Source organism: Onychostoma macrolepis, chromosome 22 (assembly GCF_012432095.1).
Source record: "Onychostoma macrolepis isolate SWU-2019 chromosome 22, ASM1243209v1, whole genome shotgun sequence".
NCBI lineage: Eukaryota > Metazoa > Chordata > Actinopteri > Cypriniformes > Cyprinidae > Onychostoma > Onychostoma macrolepis.
In genome coordinates, this window is record NC_081176.1 from 12,920,932 (window position 1) to 12,946,407 (window position 25,476).

Consider the following 25,476-nt stretch of genomic DNA (forward strand, 5'->3'; position numbering starts at 1 on the left):
ATAAGAAGGAGAAACAATGGTGTTTGAGGCTCACTGTATGTCATTTCCATGTACAGAACACTTATTATTCAACTATGCCAAGGTAAATACAGTTTTCCATTCTATGACACCTTTAAGACAAGAAAGGAGCCATTAATTAACTCTATGCTGTAAGTTGTCAGAAACCAGGGATTTATATCAGTGTAGTTGTATATATCATGGCATTGTTTTATTTTGTTGGAAATCTATATAAAAATGTCAATTTTATGTATGATAATATATACAGCTACATTATTATAATCCCTGATTTCTGTCATTAAACTTACAGCAGAAGCTGTGTTTTTCCATTGTGTGACGGTTTTGTTATGTGTGTTGTGTAGGATCATGCACTGGGCTCGTCGCATTGAACAGGAGATTGACAGAGTCTTGCAGCACATCAGCGGCGCTCAACAACTGAAAGGGGTAAGACTGTGTGTGTGTGTGTGTATGTGTGTGTGTGCGTGGCTTTTCCTGTATCTCTGTCAAATGTGTGCTCATTACCGTGGGTCTGGCTCGCATGTCAAACACCCACAAACAATGAAGAACTCAGACACTCCTGCAGAATCTGTGCTGGAGAATATAATGATCCTGCCATTCCTCCACCGAGAGGCTACAGCACTGAATGCATCCTGAAGCTCTGTGTGTGCGTCTGCTCACATCACTGAGAGAGAACAGATGGTTCGCCCCTCATTCATTTACCCAGAATGCCACAGTGCTGTAGACTGAGCGCTTCACTGCTGATGATGATCAATACAGGCATATAACCAGCACGTTTGTAGATGCATTATTTGTTAGGTCATCACATTATTAATATTATTTGAGATAAACAGGTTTCTAATGATAACTAATGACCTTCTCATGAAGAGCCTCTAGAGCTGAGATTAAACCCGGCAGGATTTTATTAATCAGAGATATACTTTGTGTGACCCTGTGCTAATGCGCTTGACCCTAACACTTGACCTCTGACCTCGACTTTCATCAGTCTTTGTAAGAGGAGTGTTTGATTGTCTCTCCATCCCTACAGACTCATTATACTTGTTTGCATTTATGCAGTTGTCAGAAATTTGGCTTTTTTGTTTTTACTTTGTCACATTTTAAGCATGAAATCAGTCATAATGCATTACATTTCTATATTGTGATGTATTTTGTTTATGAGGGGTAGAATCATAATTGGAAAGTACATAAATGAAATACATATACAAAACTAAATTAAGAACAATTTATGACAAATAAAGATATTTTTAAACACATAGTTTTACTATCAGCTTGCTCCAGCGCAAACCGTCTTTTGGCGTTAAAATTGTACTGGCAGGTTTTACTAACGACACGCAGTAATGAATTAGCGCTGAAAAGGCGTGGACACAGTTATTTTTGTGCCTGACCTTACTGAATATGCATTTGTATGAGTTTCCCTTTCAGACGCAAACTGTATGAGAGGAGAGTATTCAAATGAATCACGCAATGCGTTTTACTAATATTTGGGCTCGTCAAATTACTGGTATTTGCGCCATTAATTAACGCCCCATGGCTTGTTGCGAGGAAGCACCGCAGAGAGAGCGCTTGATAGATGGGAAATATTAATTTATTTGTATTGCCAGAAGAACACATTATCTGAACATACTGTATCGTTTGCCGTAGCAAAATGTTATTGTGAACATTTGCGTATTTAAAATTTGAGACCCAAAACAATGCAAAAAGATACACATTGCTAAATAAATGCTGAGTCTCACTTCATCCAGCAGGACTAGATTGGATTGTGTAATCTTTTATAATATTGATTTATTTTGTTTCTTTTTTCATTGTAATAAGTTCATGGGCGTCATCTTGACTCATTGTCTTGCTTTAAATGCTGCGTCTGAAAGTTGAAGTTGTCGGTGTGTAAGTGAGCATGTGTTTGATGTTCCTGTATTGATCTGAGCTCTAAACAGCTCTTGTTCTGGACTCAGAGGTTATTTACCGAGGTAATGAGGCTTCAGTCTTCAGTCACGCCGCTGGATTTCAGCAGCTGTTGTCTCGCACCTCACGCTGGAGCGCAAACACTCATTTACACAAGGTGGAATCACTGCAAAATGAGTTTATTTTTAGTGCATCACTTCTGACAGGAAGTTACACGGGTTTCCCAGCGATGAGCATTAATAATGCAATACACAAACATGCAGCTCAGTCACCGTTTCCCCCAGCTGATGGATCCTCTTGATGGTATATAAATATATTTAGCACCATCGAGAGGATATACAGTACAATTAAAAGTTTGGGGTAAGATTTTTTTTAAGTAATATTACTAGTTAGCGAGGATGCATTAAATTGATTGAAAGTGACTGTTATAATGTTAAAAAGATTTCCTTTTTTTTCAAATCAATGCTGTTCTTTTGAACTTTCTATTTATCAAAAAATGCTAAAAAAATTATTATAATAATCAGAAATGTTTCTTGAGCAGCAAATCAGCATATTAGATTGATGTCTGAAGGATCATGTGACTCTGGAGACTGGATTAATGATGCTGAAAAATTCAGCTTTGCATCACAGGAATAGATTATGATTTAAAAATATATTCGAATAGAAAACAGCTATTTTAAATTTTAATATTTCACAATATTACTGTTTTGAACGGTAGTAGTGTATATATATGATCAAGAGAATGTGTTGTTGTTGTTTCAGATCTACGGTGAGAAGAGAAGACAGTTCAGTTTGGTCAGAAATAACCCTCGAGAAATCGTAGAGAAAGTTGCTACAGACATCGAGAGACTGCTGGCCAAGAAACGCAAAGCACTTGAGGTGAGAAAACACACAAAATCACACATGCTCTTTCTTAAAGATTATTTTTAACGGTTCTGGTTCGTATTTTCTGCCAGAAACTTGCGAGTGAAGCGGAGCGTCTTCAGAAAGATCATCGGTGGCAGGATGGACTCAAGGTCAGATGACTTTAACAGCACCACTTTGTTTCTTTGTTGCATTTCGCAATACTTTTCGCTCAGTTGGAAATTTTATTTATTACATTGCTTTTGCATGAGTGAGTGAGTCATCCGAGTCGATTCAGACCAATGACTCCTGTATTGTTTCAACCGATTCATTAAAATGAACCGCACCGATCAAGCGTTTCATTCTTGAATCGAACGCTGCACACTTTTTTCTTCCATCTACGATACTTGAGGCTCTTTTTCCTCTGACATTCACATCTATGTTTCTCTGATCTCGATGTGAGCTTTACAGACAAACACACACACGCTGTGAGTCATGATTTCTGAGTCTGTAGCTGGAGGGTCCGTTTAAACCCAATAGATTGTGACGTCTCGTTTTTCTGACTGATTTGACTCATTAGAGCTGTTCAGCTCGACTGACCGCACGAGTGAATTGTGCTGAACCAAGAGTTTGTCATGTGGAGGACATCTGTATTTGAATCTTCAGGTTCTCGAACTGATCTTAAACAGCAGATTTTTGTATCTCGAGGAAACGATAGCGAATGGAGGACTTGGTTTTCAAGTGAAATGTAAAAGTAAATTGAAAGACCACTTCTTAAACCAGAGAAGGTGAACATGTTGGTTGTCTTGGCAAAAAAAAAAAAGAAAGAAAAAACTCGCAAGCACTGTCACTGAAAGCCAATTTAGTATTACTCTTCTTTTTGTATCTCTGTTCTGTGTGTGTTTATTTCAGGAGGAAAATATTGAATATTATAACTCTAAAGCAGAGATGGACTATGTGAGTACATGTCTATCAATTGCCCATGAGAAAAACATATGAAAAATCTTGTATTAGACGACTTTCAGTGGAGATTTTCATGCTTTGGAAGTGGGCCTGTGAACTATTTTAAGAAAAGCATATGTAATGTAAAGGAAAATGATGCTTTCTTGGTATGTTTATAGGTAATATTCATACATTCATACACCATTTCTTTTTAGAAGCTGATTGCTTGAACTTCTAACTCCTGAACTACTATTTTGCATGTTCATTTATCACCATATGATAAGATCAGACTCAAGCTGAAACAATGGACTCTGATTATATCATGATTCTCATCAGGACGGTGAGGACATTGATTCCCAGATGTCATTGAAGCTGGAGTTTGTGTATGATCCAAACTTCAAAAACCATGTGAATTACTCACACACTGCCGTCCAGATCCCCACAGACATCTACAAAGGCGGTGAGGAACCAGACTGATGCTATTAGATCTCTGTATGAGTCAATGAGAGTTCATGACGTGTCTGATTGTCTGTAGCTCCGGTGATTCTGAACGAGCTGAACTGGACGCAAGCGTTAGAGCGAGTCTTCATAGAGAACAGCAGAGACGACCCGTCGTTGCTCTGGCAAGCGTTTGGAAGCGCCACCGGTGTCACGAGATATTATCCAGGTAACCATCTGATCGATATGTACTGAGGCAGTTCATAGTTCGTTTTGCGTAAATTGTGAAACCAACCAATCGGATTGCAGCTTGAGACCACATATGTCCCAAATAAGTAGCATATTTTGTCTTGTAGCTGCTCCCTGGAGAGCGCCAGATAAGATTGACCTTTATGATGTACGACGACGACCCTGGTAATACAATTTGATTCCTTTCTCTTTCAGTGAACCTGTAACTATGTTTGGAGACGTCCAATCAGATGTCAAACAGTTCAGTTAACCTACAGTAAATCAACTTTTTGTCCATAGTCCATAGTCTACATCTGTTGATAGGCTTTGATTGGTCAGTTTAGGTTTGAGGGCGGGGCTTAACAGATCGTAATACTTGAACTCGTGTCGCTGTTTTCCTCAGGTACATTCAAGGAGCATCCTCGCCCAAAGATATGGTCATCCTCGTAGACGTGTGAGTATTTGTGTGTGCTGTTGCGAGCTGCACGTTTGCCTGGTTTTGTAACATTGACATTTTTTCGTTCACAGGAGCGGCAGTGTCAGTGGACTTACTCTCAAACTGATCAAAGCTTCGGTCACAGAGATGCTCGACACACTCTCCGACGATGATTACGTCAATGTGGCCAGGGTCAGTCAGCTACTTTTGATTCTTGGATTTTGAAAGTAGTTTTGATTGATAGCCCAATTTGGCAAAAATGATGAGGAAACGATAGCGGATGCAGGACTTGGTTTTCAAGTGAAATGTAAAAGTAAATTGAAAGACCACTTCTTAAACCAGAGAAGGTGAACATGTTGGTTGTCTTGGCAAAAAAAAAAAAAAAAAAAACTCGCAAGCACTGTCACTGAAAGCCAATTTAGTATTACTCTTCTTTTTGTTTTCGTTTTGAATAGTCTGTTGTCTTTGCTGTTTACCTGCCATTATGCTATGGAGGCTCTTTTATTTTATTTCATTCCACAGTGTTTGCTAAACTTTCTGTGAATTATTAGTCAAAATATATTAATATATATATATAAATGCTATAATTAAGGTCAATATGTTAGTTACATTATGTATAATCACTTTGTTCATTTATTTGAACCTGCACATTTACATTTTCCCTCTCTTTCTGTCGTAGTTCAATGAGAAGGCAGAGGCAGTGGTGCCCTGCTTTAAACACCTGGTTCAGGCAAACGTGCGCAATAAGAAGATCTTTAAAGAGGCTGTGCAGCAGATGCAGGCCAAAGGAACCACCGATTACAAATCCGGCTTTCACTTTGCCTTCAACCAGCTGCTCAACGTGAGTCTGAACACAATGTACACAACAAGTCAATCAACGAAATGTGTTGTGTAATATGCAGGTTACATTGTAGAACTTACAATGGAAGTGAATGTAAAAGTAAAAATACTGTTCAGATACAATAGTATAGCCATAATATATAAGTATTAACATGACAAAAAATCACTAAAATGTCTGTGTAGTTATATATCCATTTTTAAAAACTTCATTGCCATAACAGAATTGCATAAACTCAATAATTTAACGCCTTTAAAATCTGCATACACGTTTTGACTTCTTGAGTCAGTTTTGACATGGCATAATTTAATCCATAATTTTAGTAATTTCATATTAAAACCATATAGTACCTGATTCGTAACATGCAAATATGCATAAGATCACATGTAAAGCCTAAGTTGATACCCGGGTCAATATTGACCTGTAAATTTGTAACAATTTTTTTTTAATGTCTCTTGAAAAAATCTTTCAAAAAATGTGGAAAATAATATTTTACAATCTACAACCCTAATTCCGGAAATGTTGGGACGTTTGATATAAATTTGAATAAAATGAAAACTAAAAGAATTTCAAATCAAATATATATTTTATTTATAATTATATATTTATAATATTTTATTCACAATAGAACATAGATAACATAACAAATGTTTAAACTGAGAAATTTTACAATTTTATGCACAAAATGAGCTAATTTCAAATTTGATGCCTGCTACAGGTCTCAAACTAGTTGGAATGGGGGGTGTTTACCATGGTGTAGCATCTCCTCTTCTTTTCAAAACAGTTAGACGTCTGGGCATCGAGGTTATGAGTTTCTGGAGTTTTGGTGTTGGAATTTGGTCCCATTCTTGCCTGATATAGGTTTCCAGCTGCTGAAGAGTTTGTGGTCGTCTTTGGCGTATTTTTCGTTTAATGATGTGCCAAATGTTCTCGATAGGTGAAAGATCTGGACTGCAGGCAGGCCAATTCAGCACCCGGACTTTTCTACTACGAAGCCATGTTGTTGTAATAGCTGCAGTATGTGGTTTTGCATTGTCCTGCTGAAATACAGAAGGCCTTCCCTGAAATAGACGTCGTCTGGAGGGGAGCATATGTTGCTCTAAAACCTTTATATACCTTTCAGCATTCATAGTGCCTTCCAAAACATGCAAGCTGCCCATACCGTATGCACTTATGCACCCTCATACCATCAGAGATGCTGGCTTTTGAACTAAACGCTGATAACACTCTGGAAGGTCTTCCTCCTCTTTAGCCCGGAGGACACAGCGTTCGTGATTTCCAACAAGAATGTCAAATTTGGACTCGCCTGACCATAGAACACTTTTCCACTTTGAAACAGTCCATTTTAAATGAGCCTTGGCCAACAGGACACAATGTTGCTTCTGGACCATGTTCACATATAGCTTCATTTTTGCATGATAGAGCTTTAGTTGGCATCTGCAGATGGCACGGCGGATTGTGTTTACCGACAGTGGTTTCTGGAAGTATTCCTGGGCCCATTAAGTAATATCAACCGAAGACCACGGGCATCCAACAAATGTCTTCGGCTTTGTCCCTTACGCACAGAGATTTCTCCAGTTTCTCTGAATCTTTTGATGATGTTATGCACTATAGATGATGAGATTTCCAAAGCCTTTGCAATTTGACGTTGAGGAACATTGTTTTTAAAGTATTCCACAGTCTTTTGATGCACTTTCACAGATTGGAGAGCCTCTGCCCATCTTTACTTCTGTGAGTCTCTGCCTCTCTTAAGACATCGCTTTTATAGCTAATCATGTAACAGACCTGATGTCAATTAACATAATCAGTTGCTAGATGTTCTCCCAGCTGAATCTTTTCAAAATGTATTGCTTTTTCAGCCCTTTGTTGCCCCCCTGCCAACTTTTTTGAGACCTGTAGCAGGCATCAAATTTTAAATGAGCTCATTTAGTGGATAAAAGTGTAAAATTTCTCCATTTAAACATTTATGTTCTCTATGTTCTATTGTGAATAAAATATTGGCTCGTGTGATTTGACAGTCTTTTACTTTTCATTTTATTCAAATTTAAATTTGAAATATAAACCAGGTCACAACAAAAATCACAGCTCATTTGATTAAAGAGAAGTCATGATTTATTTCTTTGCTCTTTTAGTTCAGATGCAGTATTCTAATCTTCTCTCGCTCTGTTTCTCGTTCTCACGCAGAAGACGAACGTTCCTCGAGCCAACTGTAATAAAATCATTATGTTATTTACTGACGGAGGGGAGGACCGAGCTCAGGACATCTTTGAGCAGTACAACTGGCCCAATAAGACGGTCCGATACCATTCACATGACACGATATGATTTATATCTTCATTCTCTGTTGAGCGTCTTGTATTTCTGGTGTGCCGTTGTCCTCTGGAAGTGTTTGTTCCTCATAATTAGCCCTTTCCTCCAGCGAAACCGCTGGTTTCCTGTCTAATTTGCCGGGGTAATTGTGGGATATGTGATGGTCTCTGCAGGTCCGCGTGTTCACATTCTCGGTGGGGCAGCACAATTATGATGTCACTCCGCTGCAGTGGATCGCGTGTGCTAATAAGGGTGAGACACATGCTCATTTAGAGGAGATGCATTAAAATGCAAAAATATCTGCCTGTAATGTGATGATATAAGTTGACTTATATGGTGATGCATGTTGAACTGTACAGAAATGACATGTGACATTTCACCGAGCGTCTCTCTGTCTCGGCAGGATACTATTTTGAGATCCGCTCCATCTGTGCTATAAGGATTAACACCCAGGTGAGTTACACACACACACACACACACACACACACACACATACACATACACATACACATTAAGCAAACATTGTCAACATTCACTCGATTTTCAATTTTAATGTAACTATTTTCTTGATTGTTTGATGTCTCACAACTCACAAATATAAGTGTGATTCAATTTTCAGGAGCAAAAACAACATTTGAGCTTGTATTTCTGATTTATTTCTGCGAGTCAGTTCAGAGAGTTCAGTGAATCAATTCGTAAATGATTTGTTTGTTGTCTCGCAACCCAGTTTTGAGAGCAACAAAATGGTTTAAAAGTGTGATTCAAACTGATTCAAATTTCATTGAGTTGGTACATTTGATTCATTTCAGATTTATATGACGTGCTTCAGTCACAAAATGTTCATTCACACAACTCGCAAGTTTGTGAGAAACAGATGCTTTAATAGTGTGATTCAAACTAATTCAATATTTAGTTGCAAAAACAACAATTGTGTTGGAAAGAATTTTATTTCAGTGAACTGATGTGTAATTGATTTGTTTTTTACATTTTATGTGCTTCACTCGTCTCTCAGTTCACAAGTATGAGTCAAAATTCAGTGAATTGATACATTTGCATATTCATTTAAATGAATCTGTTTAAAGTGTTCACTTTAATGAATCGATTTGTTACTAATTTGTTTCATAAAATTTGTGTGCATCAAAAATGTTCATGATGGAAGTTTTTGGTTGACAATTATCAATGTTAGTTATTAGAATTTATTGTTATATTGGTAGATATAATTAATTCACTTATAATTTCTATTAGAATTCAGTATTCTTCTCTGTGTTCATTTAGAAGAAAAATGGGTGAAAAAAAACATGGCTGGATTATTTTAACTAAATTTTTGACAATTTCTTTTGTCTTGTGCTATACATTTTTAATTTGATGTTCTTCTGAATGAAAAAAGTAAACATTGTTTCAGAGCAAATATATAAATATTGAAAGATTCAGTATAGAAAAAATCTTATATTAATATATATATTAGATTTTTGCCAAACACAAATGGTGTATAAATGAAAGGTAAAATGCTTAAATGAATGTGTGTGGCAGGAATATCTGGACGTGTTGGGCCGCCCCATGGTTCTGGCAGGAAGAAGTGCCAAGCAGGTGCAATGGACCAACGTCTATCAGGACGCGCTGGTGAGAGTCGCTTCGCCCCGCCTGCTGTGTGTGAAACATATGGGCCGCTCTGGTTTCGTCATACTCTGCTGCCTCATAAAGCATTGTGAGTTTGTTGAGTTTGTGTGGTGTGGTTCATTTACAGGGTCTGGGGCTGGTGGTGACGGGGACGATGCCGGTGTTCAACCTCACTGTGGACGGAAACTCTCAGGTGACGCTCAGTTACTGATGGATCAGCACTGATCATGAACTCTTGTGTTCATATCATTGACGTCAGTGTTTGTGTGTTCAGAATCAGCTGATTTTAGGGGTGATGGGGGTTGACGTTCATCTGGATGAGCTGAAGAGACTCACACCACAACACAAGGTGAAGTCTAGCATGCTGAAAAACCTGTGATTGTTACATTGAGCTACTTTAACATTTTCGTTGTCAGATTGTGCGTGGCTTTTGAGTAAATAGTGTTAAAAATATATATATTTAATGCCTTTATTATAAGAAATTTTGTGTATGTTTCATTTGCAATCATTGATTTATTTAGTTCATTGTCATAATACAAGTCATTGGCTACTGAAAAAAAATCTATTTTAATGCTAGTCTTCTATCCCTCCACTAAAAGAAAGAAAGAAAGAAAGAAAACATTATCACAGACTTTCTTTTCTTTCTCTCTATGTGTAGCTGGGAGCAAACGGATACATCTTCGCCATTGACCCAAATGGATACGTGCTGATGCATCCGAACCTGCAGCCTCGAGTGAGACTCTGATTCTCCGTCTGCTCCATCAGAAATCACAGCACAATCACACTCATTTGGTTTTTTATGATTTCTTTGTCATGAAAATAATGCCACAACAGCCCATTTTTGTTTTTCATATTATTTTGGGGATGCAGTATGATCCAGACATGTTTGTGACAGGTTTTGTGAGATTGTACTCATGATTGTTTGTTTGTCCCTGTGTTATTTTAGTATAATTGATGTACAATTATAGTTTTTAAATTAATATTTTGAATTAGGTTTTATTTTTAAATTTTTATGTTTTTTACTTTGAGTAAAATTTTTGTAGTGCTGTCAAAATTAGTGCGTTAACGCAGGTGATTAATTTTTCCAGTTTAATGGCGTTACAAAATATTTAAGGCAGGGGCGGACGAAGAGCTTCAGTAGAACAGCAGTGAATTGCGGTCAGATGAGATGTTGTCAGGCCATATGTCAGTAAAAACTAATTTTCCTGTCCTGTCAGCCGTTATACTGTGCTCGTAGCGCATGCTCTTCAAGTGCACTCACAAATACAGGGGAACGCACTGTAGCCTGTATCATTTCATATTAAAGCGCAAATTAAACTATGAGCGTATGCATGTCAGATCCACGTTATGTTCAGAAGCGGCAGTACTTAAAGTTATAGCAGCCAAATAACATGTGATGTCTGTTAGTCAAAGAACAAAAGAAAAAAGAGGAAATCAATTACTTTTGTAGCTTTAAGGATTCATCTATTTTTAATTTAGAATTTAGTGTTTGATAACTTTATTCAATTTCTTTATATTTCCTACTTGCTGAAGGGCACAGGTAGCTAAATATGACATTTATTATAATGGGTTTATGTGAAGATTGTTTTAAGTTCACTTAAATTAGAAGTTGTTATTTTTTAAGATCTAATAAATGTTCAAATTGATAGCTCTCAGTTATACTGTAATGTTGAATGGCTAGAGTCAATGGTTAAATGTTGTGTTTTTGTCATTTTTATTATTTTTTAATTAATAACACTTATTTTTTTAAATTAATTTTAATTAATTAATTTAATTAAAAGTAAATTTTTTGTTTATATATTATTTATTTAAAAAAATAATAATTCAGTTACTGTTAATGGTAATAACTCTGATTTATCCTGATCTTTGTCTGATTGCAGGAGGAGGATTTGCCAGAGCCTGTGACGCTGGACTTCCTGGATGCAGAAGTAGAAGACATCAGCAAACAGGAGGTACCTGTACAATCTTCACCTGAAGTGCTGATTGTCCTCTTTGAACTCTTTCTCTGTTGTTCATAACAAATGAATCATTGTTTTCGGTGTGGGCGGCATAGACACACTCACTTCATGTGTTAAATATGACGTTCGGCTGAATCAGTTGTCTGATCGTTTCTGTTAAATCAGCAGGAGCTCATGGATGAGTTTTAACATCTGCTTTCCGTCTTTTCTAGATTCGCCGACAAATGATTGACGGCCGATCGGGAGAGATGACAATCAAAACTCTAATTAAATCAATGGATGAGGCAAGTGTGTGTGCGATTAATGTGGCAGATGAAACTAGGACATGTGTGATATCTGGGACATGACTTTCTATAAATGGCTCAAAATTACTAATTTCAAACTTCAGATCTACAGGTTTACGACCCCTCAAATGATGTCACTGATTGGCTGTATCCCAATTTGCATAATTGCATTACAGGCTAAATATGTAACACATATACTCCAGTTTTAACATAAAACTACAACTTAATGCCACAAATGAATTTATTTGCGTTTTTGCATGAAAATTGTGGCATGAAACATCTTTGGAGAAATGAAGCATTACATCACTTGGTCACCAATGGATCCTCTGCAATAAATGGGTGCCGTCAGAATGAGAGTCAAATAGCTGATAAAAACATCACAATAATCCACAAGTAATACATATGACTCCAGTCCATCGGTTATCATCTTGTGAAGTGAAAATCTGCATGTTTATAAGAAACAAATCCATCATTAAGATGGTTTTTATCTTCAAACCATTACTTCTGGCTAAAATAAAAGTCCCTTATTCATAATATTGTTTTCTCCAATGAAAGAATCGAACCATTTACAAGTGAAAACAGACCAAAACAGATCTAATCAAATATTTTGGTGGATTTTGATGCAAATGGACAACAGGGGATGGAATTTCACTGGAGGAAGCATTATTATGGACTTGTATTTTGACAATTTAAAGTTAAAACGTCTTAATAATGGATTTGTTTTTTACTAACATGCAGCTTTTCACTTCATAAGATATTAATTGATTGACTGGAGTCCTTTGAATCACTTGTGAATTATTGTGAGAGCAGTTCTAGAGAAACGAAACCACACGTCTGCGCCATTCATTCACTCAAAAACAAACAGAACCTGGAGGATTCATATTTTTCCAGCTTAATATTCACAGACACTAGTCCATGTCGCATTTAGGCCCCGTTTACACTAGTGTGTTTTCGATTTAAAACGGCGTTTTAGAATGAAAACTATCCCTGTTTACACTGCCGTTTCCGCTGCATTTAAGAAACGATCTCTGTTTACACTACACACCCGAAAACGCATGTCACATGACCATTCATGCAGGTACAACCATAGATATTTAGCGGTAGATCCCTATTATTTAGATGGTGGACGCGTCTGCGTGCTTGGAGCGGTCGAATGGGGTATCTACCCATACATTTCTATGGGTACAATACTAAGCATGATGTTATTGTTTACATGGTCGTTACACGTTTTCAAAATTCTCCGTTTTGGTCCCTTTACACTGAAACTCAGTGTTTAGTTTTCAAACTAAAACGGGGTCTGCAGCGTTTTCAAAAGTCTCTGTTTTCGACCTCGAGTAGTGTAAACGATAGGCGTAACTGTAGCAAAAGTTACAAAACGAAAACGCACTAGTGTAAACGGGGCCTTAAATTTGCTGTACTAACCTACGTTTGATGTATCCATTCAAAATTTGCCAAATTCCGTGACATTCCGCGCTATACAGTAAATTCTGTTTTATGACTATTCCGTGATTCTGTCTGTGTTTTACGCATCGTGGAAATCATAGGGCCCTATGTAATGCTACTTTTCTCCAAATCTGTTCCCACGAAGAACATTTTCGAAATCGAGCAAGAATAGCGCAGGGATCTATGCATTTTCTGCTACATCGTAAGAAATGTTCAAATTTTTGCTTGAAAATGTCTGATAATGAAATGTTGCCCTGCAGCGTTACATCGACGAGGTCACACGTATGTACTCCTGGACGCCCATCAACGACACTGATTACAGGTACGAGTTGATTAAACTGTTCAGATCGTCCGGTTTGACGTTAAACATGCTAAACTCGTGGTTTGTTTTCATGTGCCGCCCCCTGCAGTCTGGGTCTGGTACTTCCTCCGTACAGTGAATATTACATCCAGGCTGATCTCAGCGACGTCATGCTGCAGCTGCAGTGTGAGTCTTTCATTTAATACGGATGATGATGTTTTGTGTGAGATTACTGATGTTGATGTTTCATCCTAAATAATCTTCCTGCGTTTCTCTCAGATTTACAGTCCCTGCTGCCCAACTCGTTTGAGTCGGCTGGTCACGTGTTTCTAGCTCCCAGGTATGATATTTCCTCTGGTAAATGTTTGAGATATTGTGTGTTTTGTGTAAATGTTTGGTCGTTCAATCTCTTTCCTTCTCTCTGTAATATATATATATATATATATATATATATATATAGAGAATACTGCAAGCGTCTGCAGATGGCTGAGAATAACACACAGTTCCTGGCAGACTTCCTGTCTCTGATGGTGGAGATCTCACCTGAATCTGAAGACTGTGAGTAACGTTCACCTCTAGACCACACCAGCAGTGAATATTACATGTTGTAATCAATATTAGAATATTGATTAATAAATCATTGATTAATACATATTACAGTTCTACTTTAATTATTATACCATAATCAAATATTATAGCAGCAATTTTGTGGCTCTGATGAAATATTACAGCATTTATTATGAAATATTACAGCTCTAATTAAATATTAAAATAGTGATTAATAAATACTTTAGCATGCATTAGTAAAGTATTAGAGTTGATAAATATTTCAGCTTGAATTACTACATTTACAGTTCTATTTAATATTACAATAGAGAGTAATAAATATTTCAGCTTTCATAAATATTGCAACTCTAATTTTATATTACAATATCGATAATAAACATTACAGCATTCATTACTAAATATTACAGCACTAGTTATATTACAGAATTGATTAATAATTATTCCATTATTAATTATTACATTTTACTGCTCTAATTATATTACAGTATTGATTAATAAATATTACAGCATTCATTACTAAATATTACAGCACTAGTTATATATTACAAAAATGATTAATAATTATTCCAGTATTAATTATTACATTTTACTGCTCTGATTATATAAAAAATATTGAATACATATTTAAATGTTGATTATTAAATATTAATAATTGATAATATAGCATTGATTATGTGATATTGCAACTAAATAACTACATATTTCTGCATTTATTAATCAAGATTATAATCTAAAAATATTATAATCTAATTATCCAGTCACAATTAAATGTTTATTAAAAATAAATATAATATGCAGAATTGATTGTGAAATATTCTATCTCTTATAATTACATATTACAGAGCTGATTTTTAGATATTTTTTATATCACCCATAATGAAATAACAGTATTATATTGGCAAAAACTAATTACAGCAGTCATAATGAATGAATAGATCATCATGAGCTTAAAATTTAAATTTGAATAATTTAATAATTTTACATTCTCATTATCTGAAATGTGAAGATACCTCACACGGATGAATTTAGCGAAACGTTTGTCTCCAATCATGAATCTTCCAGTGAACCATGAGAAGCATCTGACTGAATGTTTTGTAATGTGCAGGTGATCAGGGTCTCATTCATAACCTGATCTTGGATTCTGGGATCCTCTGGAATCTCGCCACACGTGTTTGGCAGAACAAGGATCTCAACACGTAAGATCAGACCCGTCACAGTCTGTTGATTTACTGTATTAAGTGGATTCAGACATTGATTGGACAGTCTGATCTCTGCAGGTACGGCTTCCTGGCGCTGTTCGCGTCCACCAATGGAGGTGTCACACGCGTTTACCCCAACATGTGAGTGACAGAGCTTCTGACTCGGCTAATGTTCACTCGATTACAATTAGCTTCATCATCATATGTTTGTGTGCGTTTCAGGGCTGCTGAATCATGGGACGAGGATCCTGAACCTCTGAACTCAAACTTCTACCGCCGCACTCTGGACAACAAAGGCTACATCTTCAGAGCGCCAACACGAACCTGTGAGACCTCATCCGAACCAAAAAAATCCCAAACAATAATTGAATTAGTCACTGATTAGCATTAAGTCTACTGCAAAACTGACCAACAACTATATCGAATTATATTTACTTTGATCAAATATTTATACATTTTTAACAAATACTTTTGAGGGAATTGTAAGTAATTGTTATGTAAATTAAGATTTGCAAATATAAATAAAATACATTTAAAAATCTGAAATTCAAAACTTTGTACATTTAACTAAATATAACAGTAATGATTGCTAAATATTACAGCTCTAATTAAATATTACATTTATTACTAATCGTCAAGCTCTATTTAAATAATACAATATAAATGACTAAAAATGATCGCATTGATTATTAAATATTACAGCTCTAAGAAAATATTACAGTATCGATTAAGAAATATTTCAGCATTCATTATAATTATTACAGCTCTACTTCAATTATTATAAGATTGATTACTAAATATTAAAGCATTGATTACAAATTTTTAGAGCATTAATTAAATATTAAAATATTGATAAATAAATATTTCAGTATTTATTACTAAATGTTAGCTTTTCTTTATTTATTACTCTGTAATCACTGATTACAAATTTGTAATTAATTAATTAATTTCATTATTATTGTTTAATAAATCTGACAGTATAATTGCTCAAAATTACAGCTTTAATTAAATATTTCAATATTGATTACTAAACATTACGGTATTGGTTACAAAATATTTTATCTTACATATTGTTTAATAATTATTAAAATATGTATTTAATATTACACCATGGATTAATTAATGTTTTAACATCATTACTAAATATTATAGCTAGCAATCAAATATTATAGCTTTGATTACTAAATATTACAGCCTCGTAATGAATTATTATAGAGATGATTTTTCTATCACAGGACCCATAATGAAATAACAGTATTATATTGGCATATAATTGCCATAATGAAATAATGTTTTTTGTTTGTGTGTTTTTTGACAATCGTTAAGTTGCATATTATATACCAAGCACCCGTTATTGGTCAACCACTGTGTAAAATTAATAAGATTACGTCAACATGAAGTTCGTTGACAGGAACATATGTTAAGAAAGCAAATAGTATAATTTTGAATTTTTATCTTTATACATTAATATGTGTGATATTCAGCCCTGTATGAAAGTTTTTCACCGTTTTAATGCCTCTGATATTTGTGTTTAGCAATGGATGATCTGTTAATCTCAGAGAACGGCACTGTGGGGATTTTGGTCACCACCGCCGTGGAGGTCGTGATTTCAGGCAAAACCATGAAGCCTGCAGGTGTGTTTCTCTGAAACAGCATGCTTGTGGCCTTTCCTCTCTGATAAGCAGGAGCTTAAAATCCCTTTAGAAGTGATTCTGTGGTCTGTCTCTGGCTGTTTTCATCTTGTGTTCTTGTTATTAGTGGTCGGAGTTAAGCTGGATTTGGAGGCCTGGGTTGACAAGTTCAAGATCCTCGCCAGCAACGTATCAGACAGCAGACAGGCCGCTCATAAGGTACGATTGTTTGGAAAAACTGTAATAACGGAAAAAAAACCTCCTCTTCTAACATCATATTCATCTGTACTGGCATGAGCGTAGTGAGATATCGTAACTTCCTGTTTGTGTTGTGCAGTGCGGCCCCTCCAGATCCTGTGAGATGGACTGTGAAGTGAACAGCGATGTGAGAGAACCTGCACACACAAACTCTGCATGATAACAGATCATCATATTAGTCGGTCTGATCTTGAATGTAGATATAATCATGTTTCAGGATTTATTGTGTTATCTGATCGATGACGGAGGTTTCCTGGTGATGTCCAATCAGAGAGACCACTGGAAGAAGGTGGATGCTCAGATTTTTTCCAATTTTTGTTAAATACACAAAAAAACTTGATTAATCATGATTCATATTAATCTGCTATTCTACGTTTGTTTGTCTTTATGTCCACGTCTGTCTCAGGTGGGTCTGTTCTTCGGCGAGGTCGACCCCTACCTGATGTTCGCCCTCTACAACAACTCAATCTACGCCCGTCATCAGACCTTCCAGTATCAGTCAGCCTGTGAGCCGACAGCCAGCAGCCACACAGGAGCTGCACACAGAGGATTCTATGTGGTGAGAAACCGATTAATTCATGGTGAACCATCACACTGATGTTGAATCATTTATGAAGCTACAGTCAGTTTGAATCTCCTATTATTATTAGTAGTAGTAGTAGTGTTTTGAGATTAAAAGTGTGTTTTTTTTCTCTTTAGCCCTCCATTGCTGATTTTCTCAGTCTGGCCTGGTGGACGTCAGCAGCGGCATGGTAAATACTTCCACACTATTTTGTAAAAATGTCCCCTGGTGGTTGTTACAACAATATTTAGTAGAAATTTGTAACATCAAACGTATCTGGTTTCATACCCTAATAATGTTTATTCAGATACTCATATGATAATGTTTCTGGTTTCTTTCAGGTCTGTTCTGCAGCAGTTCCTGTATGGACTGATCTACAGCAGCTGGTTCACCACAGGTTTGACACATCTTCCTTAAAAAAAAATAAATCTTAAACCTGTCAGGCATTTTTTCTGGTTTTATAGGCCACTCTTCAGCTGTTCAGGCTGGGAGACCAGCTTAAACCAGCTAAGACTAGCTTAGGATGGTTTAAGATGTTTTTTTTTTTTTTAGCAGGACCTTCCAAGACAGCATTATAACCATAATTCAAGAGTACACAATCACACAAATAACATTAAAGTAATAGTTCACCCAAAAATGAAAATTCTGTCATTAATTGCTCACCCTCATGTTGTTTCAAACCCGTAAGACCTTCGTTCATCTTCAGAACACAAATTAAGATATTTTTGATGATCTCCGAGAGCTTCCTGAACCTGCGTAGAGAGCAACACTACCGCGGTTAAGGCACAGAAACGTAGTAAGGAAATCGTAGTAAGGAGTAAGGAGGTTAAAATAGTCCATGTGACATCAGTGGTTCAACCGTAATTTTATGACGCTACAAGAACACTTTTTTATGTGCAAAGAAAACAAAAATAATAACTATATTTAACCATTTATTCTCTTCTGCGTCATAAAGTCGTTATTTTTGTTTTCTTTGCGTACAAAAGGTATTCTCGTAGCTTCATGAAATTACGGTTCCACTGATGTCACATGGACTATTTTAATGATGTCCTTACTACCTTTCTGGGGTTTTGTGGTAGTTGCGTTGCTGTCTATGCAGGGTCAGAAAGCGCTCAGATTTCATCAAAAATATCTTAATTTGTGTTCAGAAGATGAACGAAGGTCTTACAGGTTTGACATGAGGGTGAGTAATTAATGAAAATGAAAATTCTATCCCTTTAACATGTTGCTAAACTAATGAGCCAATACTCCAAACTCAATAAATACACAGTGCATAGATTTTAATTCTCTGTTGATACTTCCTAAAGTACATTTATAAATGAGCTTTGAGCATTCTGGGATTGCATTATGTACAATTGTGTCTTCTAGAAGATGTCTGGGCTGAGAGTTCGGACACTAAAGGGAGCAGCAGCTGTGTGACGGTTCAGAGTCAGTTCTACTTCACTAACACTACCAACTCCTTCAACGTGCTGCAGGATTGTGGGAACTGCTCCAGGTGTGTGTGTGTGTGTATGGAAAAAGTCATTAGTGCATTTTAATACACACTTTTCCCAACACAAACTCTCTTTCTGTTAGATTGTTCCACGCCAAGCGTATAGAAAACACAAACCTGTTGTTTGTGGTGGCGGAGACGCTGCCCTGCAGCTCCTGCGAGATCGAGAAACTCTTGCCTGTCAGAACAAAGTGTATCCTTCCGTCCCATAATCCTCTGCTCACAGAGCAACACTAACAGATACTAATCAGCTGTCATCTGTGTTTAAATGATGGATAGATGACAGACGGAGCTTGTGGCATTTCCTTAATTTTCTTCTTTAGCTCAAGAAGAGAATCCGTGTGAGGTGTTAAACTCTGCCCGCTATCGGAAAGGACCTGACAAATGCTTCGACTACAACTCAGAGGTGAAGCGCTGTCTGTTTCTCTAATCAAACACAGTTATTGTTTTTTTAAGATCTATTTTTGGAATTTTGCCTTTATTAAGATATGATAGTGTAGAGTAGACAGAAAGCGAAGTGGGAGAGAGAGAGAGAGAAGGGGGGAGGGATCGGGAAAGGTCCTCAAGGATTTGAACTCGGGATGACTGCAATGCAATGGCTTTATATGTCGGTGCACTGCCCACTAGGCTATCAGCACCGACCAAACGGTTTATTTTGCTTTTATAACTGATATTTTATAGACAACATTCATACAACTATCCAGAACACTTGAGAAATCACATAGCAACATTCTGGCAATCACCCAGAACACCCTAGAAGCCACATAGTCAAACAGCCGAAACCCTCAAGCAATCACATAGTAATGTCATGCTCAAACATATAGCAACGTCCAGGCGATTACTTAGAAAATTCAGGTAATCGCATAGTAATGTCCTGGCAACTACCCAGAACACCATAGAAACTGAATAGCAAATTTCTGGCAACCACCAAAAGCTCCTATTTACCACATAGCAACATCCTGGCAATCACCCAGAACATTTGAGGAATCACGTAAATATGTCCTGTTAACTACTCAAGACAACCTAACAACTGCATAGCAGCTTCTTGGCAGCCACTCTGAACACTCGAGCTACTGCATAGCAATATCCTGTCAACCATTCAGAACACTCAAACAATTGCATAGGAATGTCTTGTCAACTACCCAGAAAACCCTAGAAACCACATAGCAACATCCTGGCATCACTCAGAGCACCCTAGCAACCGCATAGCAACATCCTTGCATGGGAATCTCCTGTTAACTACCCAGAACAATTTAGAACCTGCATAACAACATTCTGACAACCACCCAGAATCACCTAGCAACTGCATAACGCAACAATATCCTGGCAACTACCAAGAAAACTCTGACAACCAAATAGCTACAACTTGGCAACCACCCAGAACATTCTAGGAACCACATATGTCCTGGCAATCACCTGGAAACCACCCAGAACACTTGAGAACTACATAGCAACATTGTGACAACCACGTAGAACACCCTAGCAACTACATAGTGACACCTTTAGTATCTACCAAGAACTCTGAAGAAACCACATTTGGGTAACCATCTAAAATACCACAGCAACCACATAACATCGTCCTAACAACTGCCAAGAACACTCAAGCAATCACATAGCAACATCCTGGCAACCTAGAACACCCTAGCAACCGCATAGTGATGTCCTAAGCAAATACCAAGAACTCTCAAGCAACCACATCTGGGTACCCTCCCAAAACACCTTAGCAACTGTATGCAGACATCCTAGCAACTACCAAGAACACTCGAACAGCCACATAGCAACATCCTGGCAACATCTAGAACACACTAGCAACCACATAGTGACATCCTAAGCAACTACCAAGAACACACAAACAACCATGTAACATCCTGGCCACCACCCAGAACACTCAACCAATTGCATAGCAACATCCTGCCAATCACCCAGGACACCCTTGAAACCACTTAACAACCACCTGGCAACCACCAAGAACATTGTAGCAACCCCATAGTAATTCCCTAAGCAACTACCAAGAACTCTGAAGCATCCAAAACACCCTAGCAACTGCATGGCGACATCTTAGCAAATACCAAGAACACTTTAACAACCACATGGCAACATCCTGGCAACCACCTAAAAGACCCATAGCAACTGCATAGTGATGCCAAGCAAAAGCCAAGAACTCACAAGCAACCACATCTGTGTAACCACCCAAAACACCCTAGCAACTTCATGCAAACATCCTAGAAACTACCAAAAACACTTAAACAACCACGTCCTGGCAACCACCTAATACAACCTAGCAACAGCATAGTGATATCCTTAGCAACAACCAATAACTCCCAAGGAACCACATCTGGGTAACCAACCAAAACACCCTAATAACTTAATGCAGACATCCTAACAACCACCAAGAACACCGTAACAACCCCATAGTTATGCCCTAAGCAACTACCAAGAAAATTCAAAGAACCACGTGGTTATCCACCCAAAAAACCCTAGCAACTGCATACAGACACCCTAGCAACTACCAAAAACACTCAAACAACCACATAGCAACATCCTGGCAACCACCTAGAATACCCTATCAACCGCATAGTGTCACCCTAAGCAATAACCAAGAACACCTAAGGAACCACCCAAAACGTCCCCCCCGTTATAATTCATATAGCTCACAGTGTTTCTATTTTTTTTATTAGTATGTTTAACAGACAATAAATTCACAATTAGGATTTTGTGAAACAACATCAGCATCAGAGCGCTGGGTGTCGCTGTTAATCACACATCACTATATTTTAATATTAGTTGAATTGGACCCAGGATGATTCTGAAAGAATACTCTGCTGTAGTAAACTCGTGCGCATCTGATTGACACATAAACTGCACGCCCGTATATCAGTGTTGTTTTTTATTTTGTGGATATTTCAGCTAACAGCTTAATTTGTACATTCAGTTGAACAACATTAATTTAAAGTTAAAGACTGTCCGCGGCGACTCAGGATGGTGTTCCAAATCCTGCTGCACCACAGAGTGCCACTTACATAGTTTACCAAAAAAAATAAAAAAAATCACATTTTATTTGTCCCAAATTATTGTTGATGTTCATGACTTTATCCTAGGCTGAAAGATTGTGTATCTTTCCGCACGTTTGTCTGTCTGTCCGTATGCTTTATATAAGGAGCTAATAATAGCCATAGATCATGCTTTCTCTTTCCGTTTACTCTGTTTTGTCAAACAAACACCGTACTTCAAACTCATTGATGCAATTTTGTTCATTCCTGAAGTGGGCTTTTATATGAACTGTTTTGGACGGCTGTCTTGAATTGGGCACAATACCTGTGAGTTGAACCTGTGAGCGCTGTGCTTCTCTTCCGGTGTGTGACCACATTCCGCACATGTATTAAATGCATAAATAGCCTTCAGAGCGCGCAGTTTTCTAACGTATTTACTTTAACTTGTTAGGTAATATCAATGATATGACGTTTCAGATGCGTCTGAAATGACAAAAACAAATACATATATTTAATTATTTGATCAAATTTATTGCTAGGGACAGTTTGGTAGTGGCTGGATATTGGTACGCCCCTGATTCATATGAAACAATGTGTTCAAATTTTAAAGATGTGGCACAATGTGGTGCTGTGCTTCTCGTCCGGTGTGTGACCACTTTAAGCAACTGTCAAGAACTCTCAAGAGTCACATAGCAACATCCTGGCAACCACTCACAATACCCTAGACACCAAATAGCAATTTGAACACCTTAAAACTGCATAGCAACACCCTAGCAACCAGCGACAAACAACTAGCTTTGCTGATGGTAAGTCTGTGGTCAGCGTTAACCTAAATGTTCTCTGTTTGTCTGTGTTTCTGGCAGGAGAACACGTCGGAGTGTGGCAGCGCTCACTCTTTACACTGTCCGATGCGAGTTCTGCTCTGGATTCAGTTATTGTGGCTTTACCTCATTCTACGATCGTAATCTGAGTCCCACTGCCTTCAGTGTTCCTGTCCCTCATCCGTACGCCACTCCGGTCCTCTCCTGAAATTCTCCTGGTTTTCCGGCTCTCTGTTTCATCGTGAGGTGCATTCCAGCTGTGTGCCGTTACAGCAGAGCATGATGGGAAAACGTGTCTTAGTAACCCCAACATTGTGCAGATCCAAAAAAAACAAAACTGTCTTAAATCATTTCACCTTTATATTCAGAAAACCTACAAAAAAAAACAAAACAAAAAAAACAGTCTTTCTGCTGCCGTAAAGTATTTTTGCTTGCCAAAAACAGGAAAGGACCTGGTTTGTTTCGAAATACTGAAACGCGATTCACGTTTTGACGGTTATTATCACAATCTCGCATTGTGTGTTTATTTGAGTCTTGCTTCATTCTCAATTTAGTGCCAAACCCTTGCTCAAACGCAGAGGACATGCAGCTTTCGTTGAAATATCGTTTTTTTTTTTAAGCTTCCTTGCCAAGAGAGAATGCCGTATTACCGCAAACTGCTTCGTTTAGAAAAGAAGACGATTTAGATTTTGTTTCGTGTTCATTTAGAGCTTTTGTCGAATGTTTTAAGGGCATATATTGTGTCTAAAAACTGCTGCCTGGTTTGTTACCCAACAGTGCCTTGGCGCACTTGTCCGAATGGACCAACAATAGCACTGGACGTGGATTCGACTGACCCCGAATGAATGCTGGAGAAAGACACGGTATTGAATGTTTACAGTATACAGTATAAGGGTGAATGTCATGAAACCTGGCAAAAGTTCATATTTCACCCCAAAATCAAAAGATATGAATAGGAAGTGGGACATAAAGAAAATGAAGCACATTTTTAGGATCATTAAGATTTTAAAAGCACATTTTCCCTCCAAATCTCATTACCGTAATGTGAAAAAAAAAAAAAAAAATTCTCATTATTGTAATGTAGGGATAAAAATATTTTTACAATATGGTAGCATTTGTTATACTGCCTTAATTCATGATTATTCAGATAGTAAAAAACACATTAAAACAATGTCACAACGCAAACAAATATGCGCAATATTCCTACAAATACCTTTTCATGAGTTGTTGGGTATTTTTCTGTTGATTTTGGGGTGTTTCACATGAGACGTCTTTTGACGTTCAGTATGGGTTTATTATACATATTCTACTAATTCTGTCTTTAGAAAGTCACTCAAATGGTTTTAACTTTTTTCTGATGTAAATATGGTTACTCCACACTGACTTGATCTAGTTCAGTGTGTTTTAATGAAATGGAATGCAAGCTGATGTCTCGATGTCCCGCTGCATGCTGGGAAAAATGATAACCGCTGTTAAACTTCATGATTTTAGGACATTTACTGGAAGGACAGTCGACCCTTTGAACCACTGAACGGACCAACTTTATCTTCTTAATGAGTCCGTAGATGTTATCCAAGGATCGATATGTATTGATTTTGATTTAATTTAAAAGATACGGTGTGTATATTGCTTGCGATATGTATCAAGTGTGAATTTTGAGACGCTTTCATGCTTTTATTGAAATGTTTTGGATTTTATCGCAGATGTTTTGTTGCTTTTCAGTGATTATGTATAACATTTTAAAGGTCCATTTAGACAAAAAAAATACTTACTTGGTGGTATTTCATCTTTTAACGTGGCCACACTTCCAAAACAATTGTACTTCCACTCAAATGAATGGGTCGAGATTCTTCTGAATTGAACTGAAAGGGTTTCGCTTGACGTATTTTGTATCGTAATGGCTTGAGCAATACTTTGAATTATGTCAACTACGCTGAAATGCAAGTGAGCGCTACTGAATTAGTGTAAAGAGAGCATGAAATCAGTATTGAGCCGCTTTCTTTGGATGACTTTGATTCAGGCTTGTCTTTGAATATCGGCTTAATGTTTGTATGTGAGCTGTGAGCGTTCTAACATTATTATTTCATGCCAATAAGAGTATTTATACTATTGTCTTTCTGTAAAAATTTCTCTGTGTTACAATGAATTTAATGATGTGAATAGGAATGTTTTAATTTTTAATTTTTTTTGTTCGTTTGTTTTTTTTATTTTGTTCTGCAGATGTTTGTTAACTATGTGAAAGGGTTTTTCCTCCCTTTCTGCGGTCTTCCATATCACTTCATTTTGTACAGATGGCACAAATCTATCAAGAAAGGCTAACTTTGTATCATATTGTGTCATTCACTTCTGGGAGATGTTTATAAGAGAATTGGTGAGATAAAGACATTCATATTTTTCACGTCAA

At 37.1% G+C, this 25,476-nt stretch overlaps 1 protein-coding gene across 2 annotated transcripts; it reads left to right on the plus strand.

Annotated features, from left to right (window-relative positions):
- cacna2d2b (calcium channel, voltage-dependent, alpha 2/delta subunit 2b) lies at window positions 1-25,476 on the plus strand. 2 transcript variants are annotated; one of them, XM_058761167.1, is made up of 38 exons: window positions 1-82; window positions 360-441; window positions 2,677-2,793; window positions 2,871-2,930; window positions 3,670-3,714; window positions 4,036-4,159; window positions 4,235-4,366; window positions 4,494-4,551; window positions 4,769-4,819; window positions 4,894-4,993; window positions 5,481-5,642; window positions 7,824-7,934; window positions 8,123-8,201; window positions 8,353-8,402; window positions 9,480-9,569; window positions 9,694-9,759; window positions 9,841-9,915; window positions 10,225-10,299; window positions 11,447-11,518; window positions 11,737-11,808; window positions 13,512-13,573; window positions 13,662-13,738; window positions 13,832-13,892; window positions 14,013-14,110; window positions 15,225-15,315; window positions 15,397-15,459; window positions 15,541-15,644; window positions 16,854-16,952; window positions 17,077-17,168; window positions 17,287-17,334; window positions 17,425-17,496; window positions 17,614-17,766; window positions 17,907-17,959; window positions 18,111-18,166; window positions 19,138-19,264; window positions 19,345-19,454; window positions 19,585-19,667; window positions 23,115-25,476. In XM_058761167.1, exons 1-38 carry the CDS (start codon window positions 75-77, stop codon window positions 23,214-23,216), a joined length of 3,180 nt encoding a protein of 1,059 aa, XP_058617150.1. In that variant the 5' UTR covers window positions 1-74; the 3' UTR covers window positions 23,217-25,476. The 2 variants fall into 2 exon arrangements, with proteins under 2 accessions (XP_058617150.1, XP_058617152.1); XM_058761169.1 differs by lacking the exon at window positions 3,670-3,714.

What these genes read in the sequence shown, in the direction of transcription:
- cacna2d2b (XM_058761167.1), top strand. An exon ending in GATCGCGTGTGCTAATAAGG is followed by an intron (nt 8,202 to 8,352) that starts GTGAGACACATG and finishes CTGTCTCGGCAG; the next exon opens with GATACTATTTTGAGATCCGC. An exon ending in ATCCGAACCTGCAGCCTCGA is followed by an intron (nt 10,300 to 11,446) that starts GTGAGACTCTGA and finishes GTCTGATTGCAG; the next exon opens with GAGGAGGATTTGCCAGAGCC.